The sequence below is a fragment of the Corvus cornix genome, chromosome 1A (genome assembly GCF_000738735.6).
Source record: "Corvus cornix cornix isolate S_Up_H32 chromosome 1A, ASM73873v5, whole genome shotgun sequence".
In the NCBI taxonomy this organism is placed as follows: Eukaryota; Metazoa; Chordata; class Aves; order Passeriformes; family Corvidae; genus Corvus; species Corvus cornix.
In genome coordinates this window covers 5,941,411-5,964,025 of record NC_047057.1, presented here as the reverse complement: position 1 = coordinate 5,964,025, position 22,615 = coordinate 5,941,411, and the positions used below count along the sequence as shown (strand labels likewise).

The following is a 22,615-nucleotide window of genomic DNA, read 5'->3' as shown; positions in this document are numbered from 1 at the left end:
TGTTGGAGGCTGTGAGTGGTGCAAGACCCCCAGGGATCCTTGGGAGAAGCTCCACTGCAGTTTGTATGCGGGGAGAGGGTCAGTCTTTTAGCCATCTGCCAAAAAGCTGGAGAAGTCCTAAGCTGCATCAGACTGTTCTAGGATGAAGCAGTGGTGAGTCTAAATATATTGAGACCTGGTTTTTTACTTTTACCTTGCTCACCAGATGTATTTTGGAAAATGATTGCGGGCTGCTAGGAAGAGCTGCTCTCCTCCACTTCCAAGTTTTTCTCCAGCTTCATTTGAAGTGGAAGAAGTGGATGACCAGGGTTACAAATTTGTACACAAACACATCTTAAGTTTCCCAGGATTTTCTCTCCTAGGGGAGCTGTGCACAGCCCCCTGCTCCCCTGGGACCCTTGCACTTCCAACACCCTACGAGCCACACCTTCACCTTCCAAAGCCCTGGGTGCCACCGGTGCCCACCCCAGGTCCAGGGAGTGCCTGTCAGCAGCTGTCCTCACTCCGGAGTGTGCTTGCCTTTCCCATGTCTGCTCTTTCACGTCTTCCCTCTTTGTAGTCTCCGTCCTGTCTACCTTTTCCCTTTGCATTCCTCCTCTTTGCAACTCTGCCTTTGCATCCCTCCCCTTTGTAGCCCTCCCTTTTCACCTCCCCCTTTGCACCTCTCTCACTTACATCCCTCCCATTTGCATCTCTGCCTTTTCCCATCCCTCCCCCTTGCATCTCTGCTCCTCGCATCTCTGCCCCCGTACACCCCCTGCCCCTCGACCCTCTGCATCTTCACCCCTTCGCACCCCTGCCTGCTTGGCTCTCAGCTCTCCGGGCATCTGCCCCTGGCACCCTCCACTCCTCCCTCCCGCCCCTTTGCACCCCCACCCCTTCTCATCTCCGCCTCGCTGCCTCCCTGCGCTGTCCGCCACCCCCAGTCCCCCGCAGCCTCCGGGGCAGCCTCAGCGCCTCCGGGCCGTCCTGCCCCCCGCTCAACCCTCCCTGACCCCCGGCCCTCCCCTGCCCGCCCGGCCCGGAGCCGCCCGCGATGCTGCCGGTGCCGGTGCCGGTGCCGGTGCCGGTGCCGGTGCTGGGGCTGCTGCTGGTGCTGGGGGGCCGGGCGGGCGGCGGGGGGGGCTGCCAGCTGCCGGCAGAGTGGCGGCCGCTCAGCGAGGGCTGCCGGGCCGAGCTGGCCGCGATCATCGTGTACGCGCGGGTGCTGGCGCTGCACCCCGACCCCTACGGCGCCTACAACTACCTGCCCTGGCAGAGGGGCCCCCCCGGCGGCCCCCAGCAGGGAGCAGGGGACCTCTTTTACTCGGCCGAGATCGAGCTGCTGTGCGACCAGGCGTGGGGCAGCATGCTGGAGGTGCCCGCCGGCTCCCGCCTCAACCTCACCGGCCTCGGCTACTTCTCCTGCCATTCGCACACCGTCATGCAGGGCTACGCTTATTTCTTCTTCCTCCGGTGAGTCCTGGGGTAGGGGGAGCCGGGGAGGGGTTAGGATGTCGCGTCCCCCGGCTCCGGGGCATCTCCGCGGGCGGGGGATGCGCGCCCGCCCCTGCCCGGAGGGTTCTCTCCGTCCCGCTGCCGCTCTCCCCGCAACGCCTTCTCCTTTGCGCTTCCACCCAGTCTCACAGAGAAAGAAAAACCCGAAACACCAGACTCCATCGTATTCCAGCACTGTCGCCCCGCAGATGCACGGGGAGCTGCTGTTGAGTAGCTCGTGGGTGCTGCTGCTTTTGTTTTTTACGGCGGGACGGTCACAGAGCTGGAGAGAGGCCAGCGCCTGTTTGCCGAAGTTCGGGACGGCAGTTTAAAACCCATCCCCAAATATTCACCCGATAGCTTTCCATCGACTCTCCCGAGTCCCAGCCAAACCCTGACTTTGGGCTCATCGAAAGAATAAGAAAATAAACCACAATATGGGAACAGAGCCATCACTGTGACCTTTCAATTCAAGAGCATTTGCGAAATACTACTCAGTGGCTTGTTTTGAAATACTTGCTATATTCTTACACAGCGTGCATAACAAAACTCATTTTGATGCTGTCTAGGGCTTACTCTGTAGCTACATCTTTAAACACATTCTATTGACACAAGTTGTTTATTGACTGTTTGAAGGAGTACTTAAACTCTGGGCTCAAGGGCAAAATGATGCAGATTCAGCAGAAACTGTGGTCCAAAGTACAGATTTGCCTCCTTCATGGAATTTCATTTCATGGGTGTCTGTAGGGTGGTAGGAGCCTGTTAGATCCTTACTGCTGCTGCCTGATCCAGTCCCCGTGGTGGACATTGTCATTTTGGTGACTTAAGTGCCAGGAGAGCTGAGAGCCACTTGCCAGCTAAAAGTCTGTGTGACTTTTTTGTTGAGCCAGGCTGAAGTATGACAGGGGAGTTCTGCAGGAGAAAAAGTGCTGTTCATTGTCACAGTGGGCTGCCTATGCAATTTGTGTTCCAGAATGGATGAGAACTACATCCTCCTGCCACATGGAGTCAACTTCCAGGAGGCGATTTTCCCTGATACCCAGGAGAACAGAAGGATGTTTGCCAGCCTTTTCCAGTTTTCAAACTGCTCACAGGCACAGCATGTGTTGAGCTTCTCCAGTGACTGGGAGATTCAAGAGGACAACCGGGTAAGGGTTTTATTTGGTCTCCAGTGCTTGTTTTCTAAATGGGCATAGGCATTCCCATGTTCTTTGTGAACATATGTATATGAATGCAAAGCAGCAGGTCTCTGATTTTCCTGTTCCTTGGGTGGTATCACTAGCAAAGTAACACATTGGTGAGGAGATATTAAACTGTTTTCAAAGCTGACCTCTGTGTTAGCTCTTTAGCTTCCCATGGACCTGAGCAAAGCTTGCTATCAACGTGTTCATAAGCAATAGGTTGAAAATAGTATTGCTTGTGATCCTGTCCTCCTCCATCCCGATAGTTCCTGGGTTTGCTATCTCTAGACCTCATTTTTTAACTTCGGCTGAAATGTTCAGGAGCAGAGCTTTGCTTTTGTACTTCTGTGTTCATCTCATGTAGCAAGAGCAGTGCCTGGACCATGACAGACTGTAAGGGATTATTCTTGCCTGACTCCACATAACAGCATAAACATCTACTGAACTAATTGCCCTAAGCTGCCTTTGTAGCAGCTGGGGAAAACTAGACTCTTGAGGGCACATTTCATGTGAGCAATGAGGGCAGGATTTGTCTGCACCATGCCAGCACTTAGTTCTGAACAAGACAAAAATGTCTCTTTCTCCTTTCATGGGAGGCCACAGAATGCAATTCACCATGTAGGGGATCCTCCCTTAAGGAAGTATGGAAAGTCCAAAGATACCCTCTGTTGGTGTCTTCTGAGCCCCTTTATGGGATTAAGCCCCTTTATGGATTAGTGTGTGTAATAAATGCAGGATTTTAATAAAAACTTATTTGGGAGAGAGGAGCAACCTCCTGTTATGTGTGTGCATGTCCTGGATGTGCATATACTTTCGAAAAAGGGAAACTTGGACAGCTGGTTTAGTGCCAAACCTTGTTTTGTGAGGCTGGTGGTTTCCTCTGGTAGCTGAGAACATTTTAAGCACCTCTCTAGGTCAGGATGGACAGGACAGGTGTCATCGCTTGTGTCTTCTGTGGATTCACCCAAGGCATGATGTTTATGTATGACAGCAGATGCATGAGTGGCTTGTTTGGGAGATGGATGGAGGGAATTCAAAAGGCTGAGCCTTTTCCTTTTGCCACCTGGCCAAATGCCAGCATACAAAGTTTGAGCTGCTTTGTGGCCATCTGGCCAGTGACACAGCTCTTCTCCTTGGGATGCCCTGTGAGCAAGGGTTTTCTTCCTGCTGATATTTTGGGGAGGGAGTGTGGAACGGTGCTGTTCAAATATATGTGTGGGGACAGCAGCAGGAATTGGTGTTTAAGAGGACATTAATCATCTTACAATTAAATCACAGAGCTGTAACCCTGTCTGGGCAAGAAAGGGGAGGTGGAGAGCCCTGGTCTCAGCCCTGCCTCCTCCCTCCCAGCTCCCCTGTTCCCCAGTGCCCCAAGCAACATACTTGGCAAGTAAAGGTGCTGGTGCTGCCAAATCCACAGATTTTTGTCCAGGGGAGCAAAGTGGTGTTGGGGGGACCACCAGATCCAACTGCCTGTGTCTGCTTGTGATGCCTCTGCACTGTTTATTTAGTCCTGCTGAGCTAAATGTAGGGGATCTTGATGGGCTGGTGCTCATTTATGCCAGAGGTGAATCTCGCCAGTCAGCATTAATGGAAATCACCAGGCACAAACCCGCAGGGTAAGTTGGGACGACCCTCAGTATATGTATCAAAAGCTCATTTCAGCTGTTGCACTCTTTGACCCGTGCAGCTGCGAGCAGACTGGGGGGGATTAGAGCTGCTGGTCCCACAGACAGGGGCCGGGGGTTTTACATGCTTCAACACCCACCCATCCAGTGAACAAATTCAGCACAACTGATGGACACTTTGTCTCGCCTTCATAATGAAAAGTAAAAGCTTCCTTTGCACCAGTTAAAAATAGTTTGGGCTGACTGTGCTCCCATTCAGCTCCTGCATCTGTGTTTGCCCAGCCGAGCGCCGGCTCCCGACGCCTGTGTGCCCCAGCCTGGGAAGGGGATGACATTTCTGGCTTCTGCAATATTAGGAATTTGTTTCTCAGCTTTTCCCAGGTACAGCTCTCTTTTGTGTTTCCCTCCTCTCTCTGCCTTGTTACATGCAGTGGTGGCTTTCCCAGTTGCCACCGTGTCTGCTCGCATCCCATCACAGTGTGAGCAATTACCGTTTCCAAATGTGCTTGGCCGAGCTGCCCCATGCTGGCTCCTAAGCTGAAATCTGTGGTGTATGCCAGCTTCATGGCACAGAAAGTGAACATAACTCAGGGCATTATTCTTGAAGTTTTTGAGAAAAACCTCTTTGGGAGCTAGGTACATCCAAAGGGGGTTTCTGTGATGGTGTCAAATTGTGGAGAGCGTGGACAGGGAGGGAAGGGTTGTCTCACACTGTAGTGAGGAGTCAGGGGTCTCACTAGCCGCTGTGTACTGACATAAATTGTTACTTAAAATACATCATGGATGTTTTGTGCAGTCAGAGAGGAGAGGTGGAAATGTTGAGGTGTTCAGAGCAGAAGGCAGCTGGGATGTAGGTCTCATTCCAGGAGTTCGTAGGTAGGGTCCTGCTTCCAGGTGTTGGAACAGCTGTATGCAGGGGCACCTTAAAAAGCAGCAGGCCAGAGGAGGTTTGGAATAAACGAATGATGAAGTTTTCTGTTTACAGCTGAATCCCATACTCTGAAAGACTTCTGAATCCTGCTCTTGATATACTCTGAAAGACTTCTGAATCCTGCTCTTGATATACTTGAGGTGGACACTTTAAGGGAGGTTTTGGCACTGGGAGCACATGCAGTTGCGATGGATAACTTGTGTTTGCAGCTCTGGGATGCTCAGCCAGAATGTGAGAAAACCCCATGATGGATGAATGTCTTTGCTTCATGTAATACTGCTCCCAGCAAGAGGTCCCTTCTGCAGGGTATGCCTGAGCTGGCCACAGAGCAGGTGACCCAAAAGTGACCACTGGCATGTTGTCCTCCTGCTTGGTGTCTTCTGTCTGTGGTTCTCCTTGCATGCAGGCAGCCTTGTCTGGGCTGCCCAAGGGGTGAAACGAGGAAAACCCTGACAGCACCTTTTCCTCCTTCCAGCAAATGTGTCTGATGATGCAAAAGAGAGCAAAGAGATGTGCAGGAACTTTTTGATGCACTGGGATGTGCCACCTGCCTTTTCCATCATGGGAAAATGCTTTTAATTTTCAGAAAGCACCATGGCATGTGATGAAAAGAGGTCAGACCCAAGGCACATCTCGTTGAATATAATACTTTCCTCATCCTGGGCCTGCTGCTCTTGCTGTAAGCGAATTCCAGCTGCATTTTTAAGCCCCTTGCAGTCTGGGCTAAGAGCCAAATGCTGCTTTCCGTAGTCTTCCCATAACCCCACAATCTCATAAATTCACTTAGATGCTTGTTCTGGCCATGTCAGAGAGCAACAATAGCTCCTGCTGTTGTTTCTTTAGGCACTTGCATTTTTGCCTCCACATTTGCAGAGGCAAATACTAATGTGGCTTCATCTTGACTTTTCTCTCAGCCCCTTAATGATGTTTGCAGACCTCTTGCTTTACCCCAGCTCATTGTTGCAGTGGTTTCCACAAGGTTGCTTCTAGAACCAAGGGGTGATGCAGCACATTGGGGTTGAAATCTAGCTCCCGTGCAAAGTCTTACCATTTTAGTGCAAATCTAGGGGCTGTAATTTCTCCTCCTGGCCTTCTGCAGGGTTGTGTGATCTCATAAAGAAGACCTTGTTGCACACAAGGGATTACATGAGAAGTGACTCAAGGTCTGGTGTCAATAAGGACAGTAGAAATTTCTGGCAGCACTTGTAGTTATTATTCAGAGGGGCTTTAACTCCTGGTTCTGTCAACAGACTGGTAAGGAAATGTGCTCTTTTGGCCTCTCTTTTTATGTATGCAGGAGAGTTGCAAAATGACCCCACGTGCATCACAATAAGGGAATAATGTCAAGGTGTCAACACAATCGTGAGCAACACTGAGAGCACTGAGATAAAGTCCATGGAAATTAAGGAGTCCAGTAACTTCAATTAGGCTTGGCAAGATTGCAGGGGGAGACTATACCTTTTATTAAGCCTCTCTCTCTGCATTGACTCTTTTCCTCTCAAGCAGCAGGGACACAACCATACTGTTACCTCAATTTATTTAGATGAATGGACTTGCCGTCTGAGGTACCTCCAGAGCTTTATCTGGGTAATAATAGAGCTTTTATGAGAGTAGTCAGTGTCCTAAATAAAAACCAAGGTAATTAGTGGGTTAGCCTGGCAGTCTACAAGTATCTATTTAGCATCTTTGGGTTTGGATCTTCTTCTCTGGTGGCACCATGGCTGCTGTAACAACCTAATGACCTGACTGGGACACCTGGAAGACTTTGGAGCAGCTGAAAAGGGAACAGCATAAGAAAAGCAATGTAATTGCATAAATGGCTTTGCCATTATTGTACAAAGCAAAAATTAAATTAAATTATATTCTTCCTCTGTGGAAGTAGAGGAAATGGCTTCAGAATTATTTGTATTTTAGCAGCTCCTGTGTGCATGGACTGGGAGCCACTGGGTTGGGTAAATCCCTGATCTCTTTGCCTACCAGAGAAGGGCTTGTTCACATGATGTTTGCTGTGGGGACTTCTCTTAATCCATCTCCCAGGCAACATGCCCCTGGAGAGGGGGAAGGAAGAAGGCAAGTTGGGAAAGTCCCCATAATTTTTCAGACCACCCTGATTTTGGAAGTGATTAAATAGTATCATGTCCAGAGAGATCCTGAGCTACCTTGGATGCACGGGCCAGAGGTCTTCCTGTGGTGGCTGAGATGGACATTGCTGATGCCAAAAGCGACTCTGCTCTGTGAGTCATGCAAACCCTGGCCACTGGGAAGAATAAGTTGGTAATTGTGTTGTCCATGTTATCCACAAAATTTAAATGAAAAAGTACTATTTTTTTCTCAAAGTTAAGAATGTCTGCTCTTTCAGAGTTCTCTCTCTGCTCTGAGTGCTGGGAGATGAATTTCAAGACTGGAAAATGCTGGTCATGGAGTTCAGAGCCAGCAGTTTTAGGAGAAGAACCGGTCTGAAAAAGAGCAGGTAGCAGCCTGGCTTGGTGGAGACAGTTCTCTTTATTTCCCATGTACTGATTTTTGGTGTTTGCTTGTGGCATGAGCTGCATTAGGGATCCTCCCTTCTCTGGTCTTAAGGCACTAGGGAAATACAAAATAATCTCAGTTCAAAACAGTGCTACATGGCAAGGGCAGTACAGAAAGACCTCAAAATAGAATTGAAGTGAGGTTTGAAAATCTTTTACATGTGGTTTCTTGCCCTGCCATTGGTTAGTGGAGTTGTTTCTCCATGAACCTAATAGCATGATAGCAAATGCCATCACTTCTGGGTTGTTTTCATAGTGATTTACAGCACTTTTGTTTTCCTCCCAGAAACCCACCCAGGGTGTACCCCCTCCCTATGATCTGGGTTTAATTTGAGTACATGTAAGCAATATCAGATGAAATGGAGAACTGCTGACAAGTGTGTGGGACAAGGGAAGACCACGAGACTATTGACACATTTGGGTAACATCCCCATGAGTCTTTTGGCACAGAAATGGCATTGACTCTTCTGAATCTTCCCACCCAGGCTGTGGTAGGGGACTCTTAGAGTTCTGATTGGCATATCCCGATCAGTTTTCTATCTTTCCACATGCACTCAGGCTGATAAAATACAGAATAAAAGATCACAAAGGAATACATGATAGCTTTATCCACAGGAAGTTTCCATTGATATGGTCTTTATAATATTTATAACACCCAGAAGGTGTTCTGAACAGTGCTTCCCAGGAGAAAAATGGGGAGATATCTCTGGTTTTCGGTTGCTTCTTAGAGGCACATTATTTCTGTTGTGGGAAGGTAGGCAGGCTGATTTTTATATACAATGCAGGAGAGATGACCTGATGTAATGTGGAAGCTTTGGATTTGGTATCATTTGTGAACAGTCAGTGTGAAATGGCTTTTCCCCATCCATCTGAACTCTTGTCCCCCATGGCAGCCATGCTGGTGGGGAGGTACCAAGGTGAGGCCCCCACTTAGCACCCTCCTGCTACCAACAGAGGAGCCCAAAGAGTGCCACAGCTCCTGGTGAACGTGTCTGGACCATCTTGCTGCCTATCAAGCAATGCAGATTACTCCAGAGCACAGCTCTCTCTGAATGTGTCTCAGACACATCCAAGTACATAATATCCTTAAAAATATCCGGTTTCCAGCCCTCCGAGCAAGGAAATGCCAAGACAACCAGGGGTATGTGTGTGTGTGTGTGTGTGTGTGTGTATGTACTGCTGCCTCCTCGAAGGGTGAAGCAGCAATCCTTCCAGGAATTGGCAGGGAATGGAGAGCCACATGGCTCCAGGCTGCTTTTAATTATCCAGAGTCACACTTTAATGAAGGTCTGCCAAAAGCACTAAATCATTCCATATTTTGTGGCACAGGGCTGTCGGCTGCTGTACTTGAACTTGGCGGTGAACAGACCCCAGGCCCAGGACACCTTTTGGGTTCTTCATCTGACTGGTGGCCACAGAGGTAGTTGATAGTTGCAGGCTGAGCTCTGCCTGTTGAGAGATGCAAAGGTGGGGCTGAAGGGATCCTGTTGTCCCTGCTCTGTTTCGGATCCAAGACTGTCTTCAGGGATGCCATACCCTTGGGCTTTCCAGCCCAGACATGGTTGAAAGTCTTGCAGTGGTGCTGCCAGGCACAAAGCCTGTTGCAGTGCTTTCTTAGCTGGATGAAGAATTTTTTGGGAGCCCCTGACCTTTGGAAGCCTCTTAGCCAAGGGAAAAGGCACTGTGTAGGTAGGAGAGGTGGCACTTTCATCGAGCGGGCCACGTTCCCTCTGTGCTAGCACAGAAGTGGCTGAGAGGGGTGATGGCTCCCTCATGGGAGGCCAGTGGGAAGTTTGAAGCCCACCCTGAGCACCCACATGTGAAAGTGAGCTGGGAATTGCAGCATTGTGGGGAGAGGTGGACCTCTCATCCATCCCCTCTGGAGATGACACTGTCATGGGAAAAGTGGCAACAAGAAGACATGAGGAGGCTGACTTCAGTCCATTGTCTCCTTCTCTGTGTGTGAGTGATGCCTCTGCTTTCCTTCCCTCCTGTTCACGGCCTCCCCAGAGTGGGAAAGTGAGAAGGGACATCCCACCACACGTAGACTGCGAAGGGTGAAGGGAGAGGTGTAGGGAAAGGGCTGGTGGGGATCTGGGCTGTGAAATTGAGTAGTGAAGGGCAATGTGTGCTTGAAAGAGCTTGTGTCCAAAGCCGAATCCCCTTCCTCCACACAAGTTTGTGTACTCAAGGTGCTCCCCAGATACCTGGGACATGGCCTCCAAGGAGAAGAGTTGAGGTCGGTGTTCTTAAGGTGGATGTACCATCTTACTAACCCAAGGCAAAACAGAATGTACAGTCCAAAGAAGCAGATCATGGGTATTTTTGAATCCATTCGTGCTTACGAGTCATACTTGCCCCAGGAGGTTTCAGTCTCAGAGAGTGGAGGTATGGACTTTGCCCGGGAGCCACTGAAAGATCCTCAAATATGAGTCCGGGCATCCTGCTCACAGAAACACACTGGGACTATTCCAGTACTTTTGGTTGGGTTGGGAGCAGGAGGGGGAAAGAAACACCAGAGCTGGCTGCACATGGCTCTTCACCTGTTTGGATTTTCCTAGACCTTGTTTTAGGCCAACTCTTTTGGGGAATACATTCAGAGTGAGTGTCAGGCAAGTTTTCTGGGACAAGAACTGCCAAAATGAATGTGGGAGGTACCCAAATTGTGTGTTGTTCAACCCAATTTTGGAAGCCACCACACCCTTCTGTAAATCTGTGAGTCTGTAGGTGTGTTGGGTGGTTCTTGTGTGCAAATCCATACTTTGTGTTGGTCAGCAGGTGGAAAGGATGATTCATGTGGATCAGGAGTCCTGGACCAGGATCTCTCCTTGATGCACAAGCTGCTTCTACAGTCACTGCGGGCAAACCTGTCCTTTGGTTTAGTTGCTGGCTTCAGTTGACCTTGAATCCAGGGAAAGTATTTTCTTTCAATTTCTCTCTTTCTCCTGACCCACCTGCAAGATATACACAAAAAAAGATGGAGCAAAAACATTTATTAAAATCAACAGCCACCAAAATCCAGCTGGCAGCTGGCAGGCAGGACACCTGTGATGCTGCCTGTAACCAGATCAGCCATTGTGGCTTATAGGGAGATGAGATCTTTTAATTTGGGACATATTTTCTCCCAACCCATGCATTTTGATGTTTATTTTCACAAATGACAAGCCAAGTTGGCTCTGAGGCAGCAGGAGTTTGAGTCCCTAATGGAAGCTGCAGACAGAGCCTTTTAAAGCCGGTCTTGCCTCTGCCAGCCAAGGACCTTTCCAAATTCCCCTGGAGAAGTGTCCTTGCCCTGTTGTGCTCGGCCAGGAGCAGCCGTGTGGTGCCAGGCTTGGCTTGGCCCCTGGCCCTGGCAGCACTCAGCCCCTTGCAGCAGCTAATGTGAAGTGACAAACCAAAGTGCCTGGTTTCGAGGGACAGGGAACATAGGGTTTTGGTGGACCAATTGCAGCTGACTGCTGCTGAAATCATTGCAGGTGCCTCTGGCAGCTGATGCAGTGACTCCCTCCTTTTTCTGCTCCAGTCTGTCAACTTATTTTTGGAAGAAGGCTGCTGCAACTGTTAGTCGAGTTATCTGTGAAAGGAATGACAGCAGGGAAAAATACACCAAGGGAGAAACAAGTTTCCATGACACTGTAAAATACAAAAGGAAAATAATATGACTAAAAAGCCAGGTCTGAATTTCTGCCCAAAAAAACTTTTGAGCAAGCAAGGAAAAAAATATTTCCTGAGACCTGAAAGCACTTCATGGACTTGTTCTGCAGTATTTTTGCATTTCCTAGGTCAGTAAGGAACCAGTAGCTATTGGAAGGGGGAATGTTGGTGCAATGTTTTATATTGAGATATGGGGGACTAAAATGCAAGCTGCTGTTTACATGGCTGTTATCCTCAAACTGACCCATCTTCTTCACTATGCAGGGGCAGCAGAACTATTTCCATTCTGCAGAAGGTAAAAGCAAGGCAGGTGTGTTGGGCTCTGTATCCCAGTCCAGTGGAGACAGTTATTTTTGATCCTGGATTTATACCCTCTGGAATTAGAAACAGCCGATTATTGAGTTATTTTTTTACCTGTAAACTTATTTGTTGAAATTCTGTGCCCTTCCCATCCTGTGACTTCCAGCCTTATTGTGCAGGTAGTGCTGTACTTTGAGTAGGGAGTTTTCTTCAGATAGGTGACACATGAGCAGCTGGGGTTTGGTTGTTCATTCAAACAGAGCATGTTGGTGGTATGAAGTCTGGCTTCCTTCTTCAGGTGAATGGTGACTGGCATCCTCTCCATTTCCTCAAAATGCAATGAGTTTCTTGCTTTCATTTGTGTTTGCTGTACACCAATTTCAGAGCATAATTGTTTGTTTGGCTTTCTTTTTGTATTTCCAGAGCCTTTAAACAGGGTACAAACACAAATATGTTCTTCTGGATGTTGCTTATTAGATTTTTTATTGTGGAAAACTATTTAGTTGCTTAACTGGATGGTGGTTGGGGAGAGAAAGGAAGGAAAGTGAAAGTGGAGGAACAGTGTGTACTTACAATGGCTCAGGATAGGAATAGAAATTCAGATGCTTTAAGTCCTAATTTCCCTTACATGGAGAAAGAAATCCTATTTCAGAGCCTTTGAAGCAAAAACACAGCAGCCACATCCACTCAAAATGCTCCATTTTGTTGCAGAGTGAGGAAGCTGTTTTCCACCTTAAAAGCAACATCCTGGGGTGTGGAATATGAGCAATAATGAGGAAGGGGCTTAGTCACAGTAATCATAGAACACCTCGGCCAGATACCTGCTCATCTCTTAAAAGAGCTCTGAGGTCTGAGTTGGCTGGGAGAGAGTTTATTCATGCTCTACAAAAGTTGTCTTAAGTGAGAATCTCTGTGTACACAGATTATCTGTGGGAAAGAAAGTTGGTCTGTAAGTACCTCTGCAGGAGAGTCATCTGTAAGTAAAGAAAAAATAACCACATAAGTGAGAGAAAATTAAAATAACTCATGGAAATAGGAAATGAAGAAACAATCCACCAAAATGTGTGGCCAACTAATGTGGTGAAATCTCCATTATTTACAAGGCTTGGGTCAAGCTGGGAGATTGAGGTGGGTCAGAAGACATTCCTCTTTTGCTGCCTGCCTCTGGAGAAAGATCCATTGCATGGCTCGTGACATGGCTGTGGGAGGGGCTATATAGGGTTTCAGAGCACCCTGTTCCTGTCCTGTTATTCTTCAAACTGGATGTCTGTGCTGGCAGTAGTGACTTGCTGTCTCTGGAGAGGGTCTATGTCCCCCATGCTGTGGCTGAGTAGCTCCAGGAGGTACCAGGTAGCATCCAAAGCCCACCTCCACCAGATGGATTAAAAAAGACAACCTGGAGGCGAATTCTTCTGAAAATCACTTCCAAGTTCTCTGTGCCCTTCAGACAGCTACAGCTATGCTGGACATGAGTGCTGATGCTGTGAAAAGCCTCTAAGGATTGGAAACAAAGAGTTTTAAGAAGACCCCAGGGAAGCATTTTTACTACCATCAATGATTGGAGTTTTTTACTTTTATGTGTTTTAGGCTCAGACACATTTTGTTTGAATTGAGTGAACACTTCACGATCTGTCCCTCAAAATCCTAACTGAGCCTGTGTTTTCTTAAGTCTTGGTTGCAAAAGGCAGAGGAACAAATGTGATTCTTGCTTCTTTTCCCAAAGGTGTAGAATCCTCAACTAAATGTGTCCTGAAAATAATACTTTGTGCTCAAATCTTGCCCTCCGTAACAAAAATGGCTTGAAACCACATCCAGTGACACAATCCTCATATATTTAATCCATGTCTGAAAGCAGCTGAACTACTGATGGGAAATGTCCTGGTGCTTCCAAGTCAGTGGCACTCTGGAGCCACTGGAACGCATCGCATCCTTACAGTCATTGCTCAAGAAACACATTACAGATGTTGAGGATGTGAAGGAGCAGACTCCTTCCATCAAAGCATCAGGCCAAAGAAGGGCTAAAAACAAAATCCCAGACTCAAGGCATCCCTGAGGCTTTTGCCTGCCTGTTCTGTGTCCGGACTTCAGGATCGACCTCTGGTTCCTGCTCATTGTCAGAAATGTCTGAAACAGGAGAAGCCTCCTGTGGTCCCTGCTAACGAAGTGGTGTTTATCACGCTCTGGTAATTGCATTTGCTATGGTATTTACAGCATTTCCTATGTTTTGAAATGGAGAAATCTCAGGCTTGCCCAGGGCTAATTGTGTACTTTAACCTGCTCCTAAGCCCACATGTATCTTTAAACATTAACATGCACATTGGCAGCGTCCTGGGGTGGCCTCAACCCCACAACTATCGAGCTGGGAACGTGGCTGTGGAAGTGTTAATGTTTCCTCTCGATATATATCAGAGGCAGTATCCTTCCTCTTTTCCAGGTCCTAGGAAATATTTTCTTTTTCTTTTTCTCTTTTTCTTTTTTTCTTTTTCTATTTCTTTTTGGTTTTGTTTTTCTTTTTCTTTTTATTTTTTCTTTTTCTTTTTCTTTTTCTTTTCTTTTTCTTTTTCTTTTTCTTTTTATTTTTTCTTATTCTTTTTCTCTTTTTCTTTTTCTTTTTCTTTTTTTCTTTTTCTTTTTCTTTCCCTTTTCTCTTTTTCTTTTTCTTTTTCTTTTTCTTTTTCTTTTTCTTTTTCTTTTTCTTTTTCTTTTTCTTTTTCTCTTTTTCTTTTTCTATCTTTTTCTTTTTCTTTTTCTCTTTTTCTATTTTTCTTTTTCTTTTTCTTTTTCTTTTTCTTTTTCTTTTTCTTTTTCTTTTTCTCTTTTTCTTTCTTTTTCTTTTTCTCTTTTTCTTTTTCTTTTTCTTTTTCTTTCTCTTTTTCTTTTATTCTTTTTCCTTTTCTTTTTCTTTTTCTTTTTCTATTTTTTCTTTTTCTTTTTCTTTTTCTCTTTTTTTTTTCTATTCTTTTTCTTTTTTCTTTTTCTTTTCCTTTTTCTTTTATTCCTTTTCCTTTTCCTTTTCCTTTTCTTCTCACACAATATCATCTGCAGTTGGTATTCCTGACTTCTGTAGAGCAGCACAGTGATTTGGCAATCCTTGCCCAGCACAATATGGGAGTGGAAAGATCTCCTAATGTTGCACCCAGTGCTGAGTGTAGCCCTGCAAGTAACTGGTTTCAGATTCTGCTTGCCTTCAAGGCAAAGACAATATATTAATTGCAGAAACAGAGGTAATTTAAGCTCACATTGTGGTCTGGCTTTGGCCACGTAGAAACTTATTTGTGTCTAAAAGGGACTGATGGGGGCCTGGGCCATTTATGCCACAACACCTTGACCATGACTATGGCTCTGTCTCATTGGCTTCTTTTTCTGGATATAGCAGTTCCAGCTTAGATTCAGTGGCTGAGGAAAAGTCCAGAGCTTGAATCAAGCATTGCAGCATGCCTGGAGTCCTCCTTCTGTATCAGTTGCTGTATGGAGCAGGTGGCTTGAATTTGGCTGGAACTTATGATGCATTTTGGAGTCTTTATCTTCTAGCTTATAAAGCCTTTTGGATAAAATTTGCTGAATGCATGAAGGATGTAGAGTTTTGTTTTGTGGATTTAAATCCAATCTTCTAAATTGCTTTAAAGCAATTCCTTGTGTTTCAAAATTCTGAAACTCCTGTCCCCCCCTTTTTTTTAATGCCTGGGCTCAATCACAGACTGATTTAGGAAATGGTGCAAAATGTGTAAATGAAATTAAAAACTATTTTTAAAAAATAGTGTTAGGAAAAGAAAAATAAAAAAAGAGAGTACACATATGTTATCAATACTCAACCAAAAGGGAACATTGTCTCTAACACAGAAAGCCTTAAACTCCAAAGCTTGCAGAACACCTGGAATAATCTTTCTAATCCAGTCAACATTACTGGAACTGTCATAGGGCTCTTTGAATTACTTCAACATTGATTTTAGGGCTTTTTCTATTTGGACTTCAAGTATACACTGTAAATGGGACTCTGAATATATTTTTTCTATGCATTTTATGATAAATATTCCTGCTTTGGATTGGCTTTTTGGTTGGATGTATTTAAGTATTAGTTGAATGGAGTTAAGGTGCTTGTCTACTTCAGTATTGATCTCAAAACGTGAGGAAAGATTGAATTTCATTGCATACAACATTCTAAAGTGCTTCAGCCAACAGCAGAGTGGGGTATAGGAGTCCTTTTGTTACGTGCTTTAGTGTCAGAAGTCCTGAATTGGTGCAAAGTGGTGAGTTTCTGAGGAAGTAAAGTAAAAGACTGTCAGCATTCTCCCCTGTCCCCACCCCAAGACCCACAGTATGCCAAGAGATACCTAAGTCACATATCCATGAAAGAGTATAGGAAGAGGGTTCTAGCTGATGCTCTCCCAGTCTCCAGTGTTTTCAGGTGAAGGAGTCTCTGTGGTGAAGTAATTTCTGTATATTTATTTTTTCTATGTATTCAGTGACATCCAGTCAATTTATCTCCCATAAAGCAGTCCAGCCTTCTCTTGAGAATCACAACTTTTTGATTGCCTTCAACCTGTTTCCTACTTTATTATCTGATACTCCCAGTTCTTCTTCTAGAAGATGTTGTCAGTCTCTATTTTCTCCCTCCACGGCCTTCATGATAGTGTAGACCTTTATCCTAAACCCTCTCACAGGACAGGACTAAAAATTACTAAAAATCTTAATATCTGAGACTCAAAGAAGGTTGTTTCTCCCCTATCCTGGATAGGAATCAGCTACCACTAACACTCTGCAACACAAGTCCTTGAGAAAAAAGGGAGTAAAGCCCCTTTCCTGGCTGTCTGGGACCTCCCACTGCTATTGCCACAGGGAAATTTCAAAGTTTTGCCTAGACTACTGGAAGTGCCAACAGGGAAAGCAAATATTTCTGTGTAAGACTTAACCCCAAGAAGATTAAATGCAGATGAATGTCAATAGTGCCAGCAACCTGTGAGAGAAAGTGAAAACTGAGAAGGATGTAAAAACAGAACATGGTGCGGAAAAAAAAAAAAGAAAAAGAAAGAATAAAATGCAAAACAGATTAGAATTAAATCAGGGAGAAGGAAAATTTCAATGGGGCTTTCTGATTTCCCAAAAAAAGCGCAGCATGAAGACCAACAAGAGGAGCACTGCAACAAGGGCTCATCAGTGTTAGCAGGTTGGGAGGTTCCAGGGGTGAGCACGAAGTAGGGAGGGGGATAGAAATAAGGGATGCAGCTTGATGGGATGCTACATGAACAGTAGATGTCTCTGGAAATTGGGGAGGATCCTGGAGGCGATGAATATCTTGGTTGTAGTCTTTAGTTCCCACCCCTTCAGTTCTGGAAGTCAATTGCTAGCCAGGGAAATGGTGATCCGTGGGAAGAGGTTTGGTTTTGTGAAGCTTGGCCCATGTTCTATGGGAGGAGAGCTGTACTGTTTGGAAAGCATCCATCTCGGGAAAATCATAAGCGGTAGGGCTGTCTAGACTAGTCAGGAAGGTGCAAACAAATAACCAGGGTAAAATAGAAGAAGAAGAGAAAAAAGTGTGATTCCTCACCTAGAATTAAATTAAGATGTCAGGAAAAAAAATGAATCAAGGCTTCAAAGGATGCAAACAGAAGGTGTTCTTAACTGGCTTTACTCTGAGGTTAACAAGGAGAGGAAATTAGACATGCTCATCGCTGGATTTACGTGTCGCTGCTGGAAGCGGGTGGGGAGATGCACGATAGGAATGTTACAATTAATTATTATAAATCTCTTCCTAACAACCTTGTGGGCAGCATGCAGGTGTGTGTGAGGACCTTGGCAGCCTGACAAAAATGTAATTATCGGTTATGGAGGTAGCAGTGCTCACTCTTTGGCACTTTGTCAATCAGCAGAGTGGTAATTAGCCATTGCTAGAGGCCACCGTGTTTCTCTGAAGAGGAAAGTAGAACCTCTTCAAACACCTGGATGTGGTCTGGATGAGAGCATGGGGGGAAGTGTGCCTTACCTGGGAGACTTTAATTACAGCAAGGATTTCCTGACTCAGAAATCAAACCAGAAATGTTCTGCCTCAAATTTTTTTCTCTTTTGACCTGCAGCTCAAAACTGTCAGCAATTTGCATCCATATAACTCAACCTAAATACAGTGGGTTTCTTAAGTTTTAATCTTTAGTTTTCCAGGTGTCATGGTGGACTTTCTATCACTGAGAAAGAGATTGGATCTCTTTTCTAGGAAAGATATGCACCTGCTGAAGTCATTTGGTGAGCAAAAGGAAGGACTTCCAACAATTTTATACAGGAAGTCTGATATGATCTGGTTTAAAGAGAGCTGATTCTTGTTGCCCCGATTGCCTTGTATTGGACAGCACGTTATTTCTACTTTGGCTGACAGAAAATGTGGGATTTGGGGCTATATTACATATAATGGAGAATTCACTGTCCTTGCCCCAAAGCCCATCCTTAGGGATTTTCCTCCCTGTGGGTCATAGAAAACCATGTATAGCCATGTTTACAAAGAAATCTGAACCACAGGAGTGAATAAGAAGCAGCCTTGAGGGCAGAGTCAGAAGCTGTCCAAGGCACCGTTTTCCCAATTTCTACCATAGCTGAAGAGTCAGGGTGAGAAAAAGCATTGCTGTATGGAGCCTTTTAAAGTTCCCCATCAAATGCAGTAAAACACTGCAGAGCAGCTTTAAAAACAAGGGGAAAACAAGGGTAAATACATCTCTGACACAGCACCAACAGCCAAGAAGTTTTTTTCATGCCTAGGTTCCTTCAAAGATGTGCACTGAGCCCTTTCACGCTCTTAGTGCTGTTTGCTGAAGCATTAGGGAAGTCAGAAGGCATCCAGAAAACTGGTTCAACTCAGCTGACACCATGGGGTTTGAAAAGGAGCAGGAAGGAGACGAAGATCTGCAGCACACTGCTGACCTGCCACCAGCTGGGGACACAGTGATGCATCACGCTGGTCCTGCTGCTGCAGACTGTGCTCAGAGGTGTCCAGCAGCTGTTGAAAGGGAGGATGGAATAACATCTGCTCACAGGTGCTGCAGATTTGGGGTTTTTTGGTCCCGATGAAATAGGGAGACAGATTTTTGGGGTAGCCTTCAGGAAGCTCTTGGCTCAGCTGGCTATGAAGAGTGAAAGTGCCCCCCAACATAGTCTTGCCCTTGAAGACATGGGCAGTCTGTAACATTGAATTGATTGTAATTTGTCAAAGTTGAGCAGAGCTGTGCTCTCTTCCTCCGAGCTTCTGCAAGCCTCGCAGATGCTGTGTGAGAATTACTTGTGAGCTGTAATGCCTGTAGTGGTTAAACACATAACAGACACACAGGGTGAAGATTGAGGAGTGCTCATTTGTGGTTGCTACAGACATTCTTTGTCATGGCCATTACTGTAACTTTATTGTAACTTAACCACATTTTTAATGTTCAGGCAACCCACAATTGTAAGCACTGTGTCACCACCCAAGATTCAAAACTCAGCTCAGAATCGATGAAATTATAACTGCATATAATCCCTTCTTGCAGTTTGACACCAAGGGGAGTTGGCATGAGAAGACACCTATCTTCTCAGGTAATGCAGAATTTATTATAGCACCCCTCCCTTTTCCTTTTCCCTTTTATGTGGTTTTGTATAGATCTCACAAACTATGAGCCATACATAGAAAATAAAGTAATAAATGAGTTTGAAATATGAAGACACATTCAGAATGTTTTGGATGAAAGTAGCTTTGTTGGTTTAGGGTATTGGTCTACTTTGATAAGTGGTAGAGGTGGTACACTGCTTGTGAGCTCTTCTTTCACCTGAACTTTAGGGCTGAGCCCAGTAATTGAATCAACTGATATTTAAGTTGCATTATCACTATAATTTTTGTGTTTCTTTATTATTGATACATATGCAACAGTTCTAATTGACTGAAAAGTTTTTTGAATAATTAAGCTTTGAAATACCTGGGAATTATTCCCTCAGCAATCAAAGAATGTGGCATGAGTTTGCAACAGTCTTTTTTAAGTATTTAAGTCATTGACCCAAAACTTGAGTTTACACCTTCCCAGCAATGACACCACTGACTTCAAAAGGCACGACTAAGCTGTCATGAGCTGTTGGACAGATGGCAGCTTCTTTAGCTGCTCTCACATTATTTTTGATCTCCTTTCTGTTGCCGTATTCAAATTGCTGACTGGCCATGGAAGCAAGTCTTGGACTCACAGCCTTGAGTCCATAGTAAAGCATCTCTGGTCTGTCACTCTCCAGCCCTAAAAGCAAGTGATCAGGGTAAATCTCATTTCTTGACATTTTTTAGTAGATCTGAACATCTGTGACTTTTACTGAACTCAGTCCAGCTCCAACCTCACGGTTGTTCTGGTTGTATCTCAGGAACTCGCTTCAGAACTGGAGTGTCTGAACAATTTTTACCTGGCTTTAAGGCATGGACAGTGATTAGCAGAGCTGGGAGGCAATATCCTTGTATCTACTGAGTTCTTTTTGCTGCTAGACATCCACCTTCCTCCCCATGTAAAGCTGAAAGCAATATGCCTGTCTCTTTGCCTGTATTTCATGTGTGGTATTGTGGGGAGCGCTCATTACAGACAAGCTCAAGTGAATTCAGCGCTTAGCTGCAATTGCAAACATATAATGAATGTCTGTATTGCATTAGGATCTTTCCAGAAGGCATTGAAACACAGCCAGGGTGGCTTCACAGGCTGAGTGTTCTCCCAGCACTTGTTGGTTCAATTGTTCTTAAAAACTGTAGGAGTTTGGGAGAGCATGGATGTCAGCACCAGCAAAGATTTGCAGTGCATCAAGTGGCAGCAAACAGGCAAGTTGATTTAGAGCTGAGCCAGCCTCCTCTTTGCTTGAGCCTTCTAGAGGAACTTCAGGGAGAGAAACGTAGTGAGTAGTGGCAGGAGATGACTGTGGAGAGCCGCCAGCTGCTGTTTCCGAGTTATAATTGGATTACTCATTCCCAGAGCTGCACTGCACATCCATCACCACCTCCTGTCATCAGCTGAGCTGTGAGGGGCCTTCACCAGCCCAGCGAAACACCTCCACAGGCTGGAGCTGGCCCACCAGGAAGGATGGGAGGCAAATGTGGAACCAGTTGCATTGCAGGCTTTGGAATGGTTGTAAGGACTCCTGTTTGAAGTTTCCCAAGCTATGGAGCTCAGGCAAAGCACCTGAGGGTAAAAGGGATGTCTTAGTTTGTCAGATGTGTCAAATCAGTGCAATCTCCATCATGACAGGGCATGAGTCTGGTGAGTAGGAGACACGTAGTTGTTGGTTCAGTTCACAGAGAGGCCTTGCTGCACAATGAGTAGATTCCTCCTGGGGGAAACACAGCCAGATAGCTCCAGCTGCCTGTATGATGTGCACCAACTCCTAATGGGAACATGAGGGATTCATGGCTGGTCCTTCACACACCTTCTGAACCCTTTCCCTGTCTGTTTGCCTACCCCAAACACATCTAGAGCTTCAGTCCACAGATACATTCCTCTTGCTCCAACTGACTTGCTCATGTGGACACAGCCAACAGCCCCAGACTTTTTGGGGTGTCCTGCCTGAGACGTTGAGTTTTAGGCACACAAGTCTCACTGTGGGTTTCTGGAACTTTCAGTTACTTGTGTCTTCTGCCTCTCTGTTCTTTCCTTTAAGCGTGTCCACCTGGCAACTGCTCTGGCCAACTTACTGTTCAGGCATGGCTCAGGCCATCTGGGTCTGGCATGGCAAAGGTGACAGAAAGGGTGGAGAAGTACAACATTATCCATGGCTTAGCAAGGGATTTCAGTGTTCTTTTGGTAGAAAACATGACCATAATACCTTCCAGCTGACCAGCATTGAACTGAATAATCTCTGGAGATCAGGAGCATCTTTACAGTATCACATCAAGGCATTTGCTCTTAAGTTTTCAAAAGCCTAATGTCTCAAGCAAAACTCAGCTTTGTTTTGTCCACAGTCAAGTGCAACCTCTGCCTCGCTCTCAATTTGCATCCAAAGCATTAAAGAAACATGGGTTCATCAACACGTTCATGAGTTTTTAGTAAGCTGGGATTCTGCTTTCTGCTTAGGCTGACGTGTTCCTGCCCTTTCCTTCTGTGCAGGAATGTGTCTCTTCATTTCCATGAAAAGCTCCATGGTGAGGAGTTTCCTTTTATTCCTGCACATATCCTGAATTGCTTCATAAAAGTCACTGATGATGAGAGTTGGAATTATCTTCAGATTTTATAACTTGGCTAAAAAAACCTGGCTGCAAGATAAAACTTGACACATAAATCTCAGCCAGGAAATAATTTAGTTTCTCTCTTTCCATCAAAACAGCAAACAACTCATCCCACTCCCAAACAGTTGCAAAGTTCTCAATGGTAAAAGAGTATTTTAGGAAGGGATTAAATAAAGCAATGTTACTAAGTGGCAGAGTCTCTAGGGTGGGGAGAATGTGGAAGGAAAAACATGTGGAATTATGCAATTTCTTAGCATTTTTTTTTTGTTGTTGGTTTTTTTCACTTGAAATGCCTCACAAATATCCGGAGGGAGCAGTGTAGACCATCAGTTTGATTGACTTTCAGCAATACTGGCTGCCATGAGAAGTGTAGGTGCTGTATGCCAGTACAGGGATGTACTTATTGACAGGATTAAACAGCAAGGTAGAACTGAGAGATCAGCCTGGATGGGGCTCAGATTAAACAAATTGGTCATACAGTTTTATCAGCTGAGTTTGTGTTGCAGTTTACGTGTACTAACCCCTAAACCACACCTGACTGATGAAGAGAGGCCTCAGAAATACCTTCTGGAAAGGGTCTTTACCATTCCCTCCAGAGGCTGAGTGCCGTGTTCTTGCTATGCTCTTCCAGATTAGTTCATACTCCCATTAATTTCTTACCTAGATGATGAGTGAGAATAAAAGTTTCCTTCCATTCCTGCAAAAACCCCTTGTGTATCCTTCTG

The 22,615-nt window shown here is 45.5% G+C and overlaps 1 protein-coding gene across 1 annotated transcript in view; it reads left to right on the top strand.

The window, feature by feature from the left end:
* The first annotated feature begins 695 nt into the window (after nt 1-695).
* The window catches only part of CCDC3 (coiled-coil domain containing 3), a 33,645-nt gene continuing 11,725 nt past the window's right edge, over nt 696-22,615 (top strand). The window contains exons 1-2 of the mRNA XM_010407779.4: nt 696-1,455; nt 2,450-2,624. Of these exons, the coding sequence (XP_010406081.2) occupies nt 1,037-1,455; nt 2,450-2,624 (594 nt within the window). The 5' untranslated portion in view covers nt 696-1,036. The remainder of the gene's footprint in view (nt 1,456-2,449; nt 2,625-22,615) is intronic.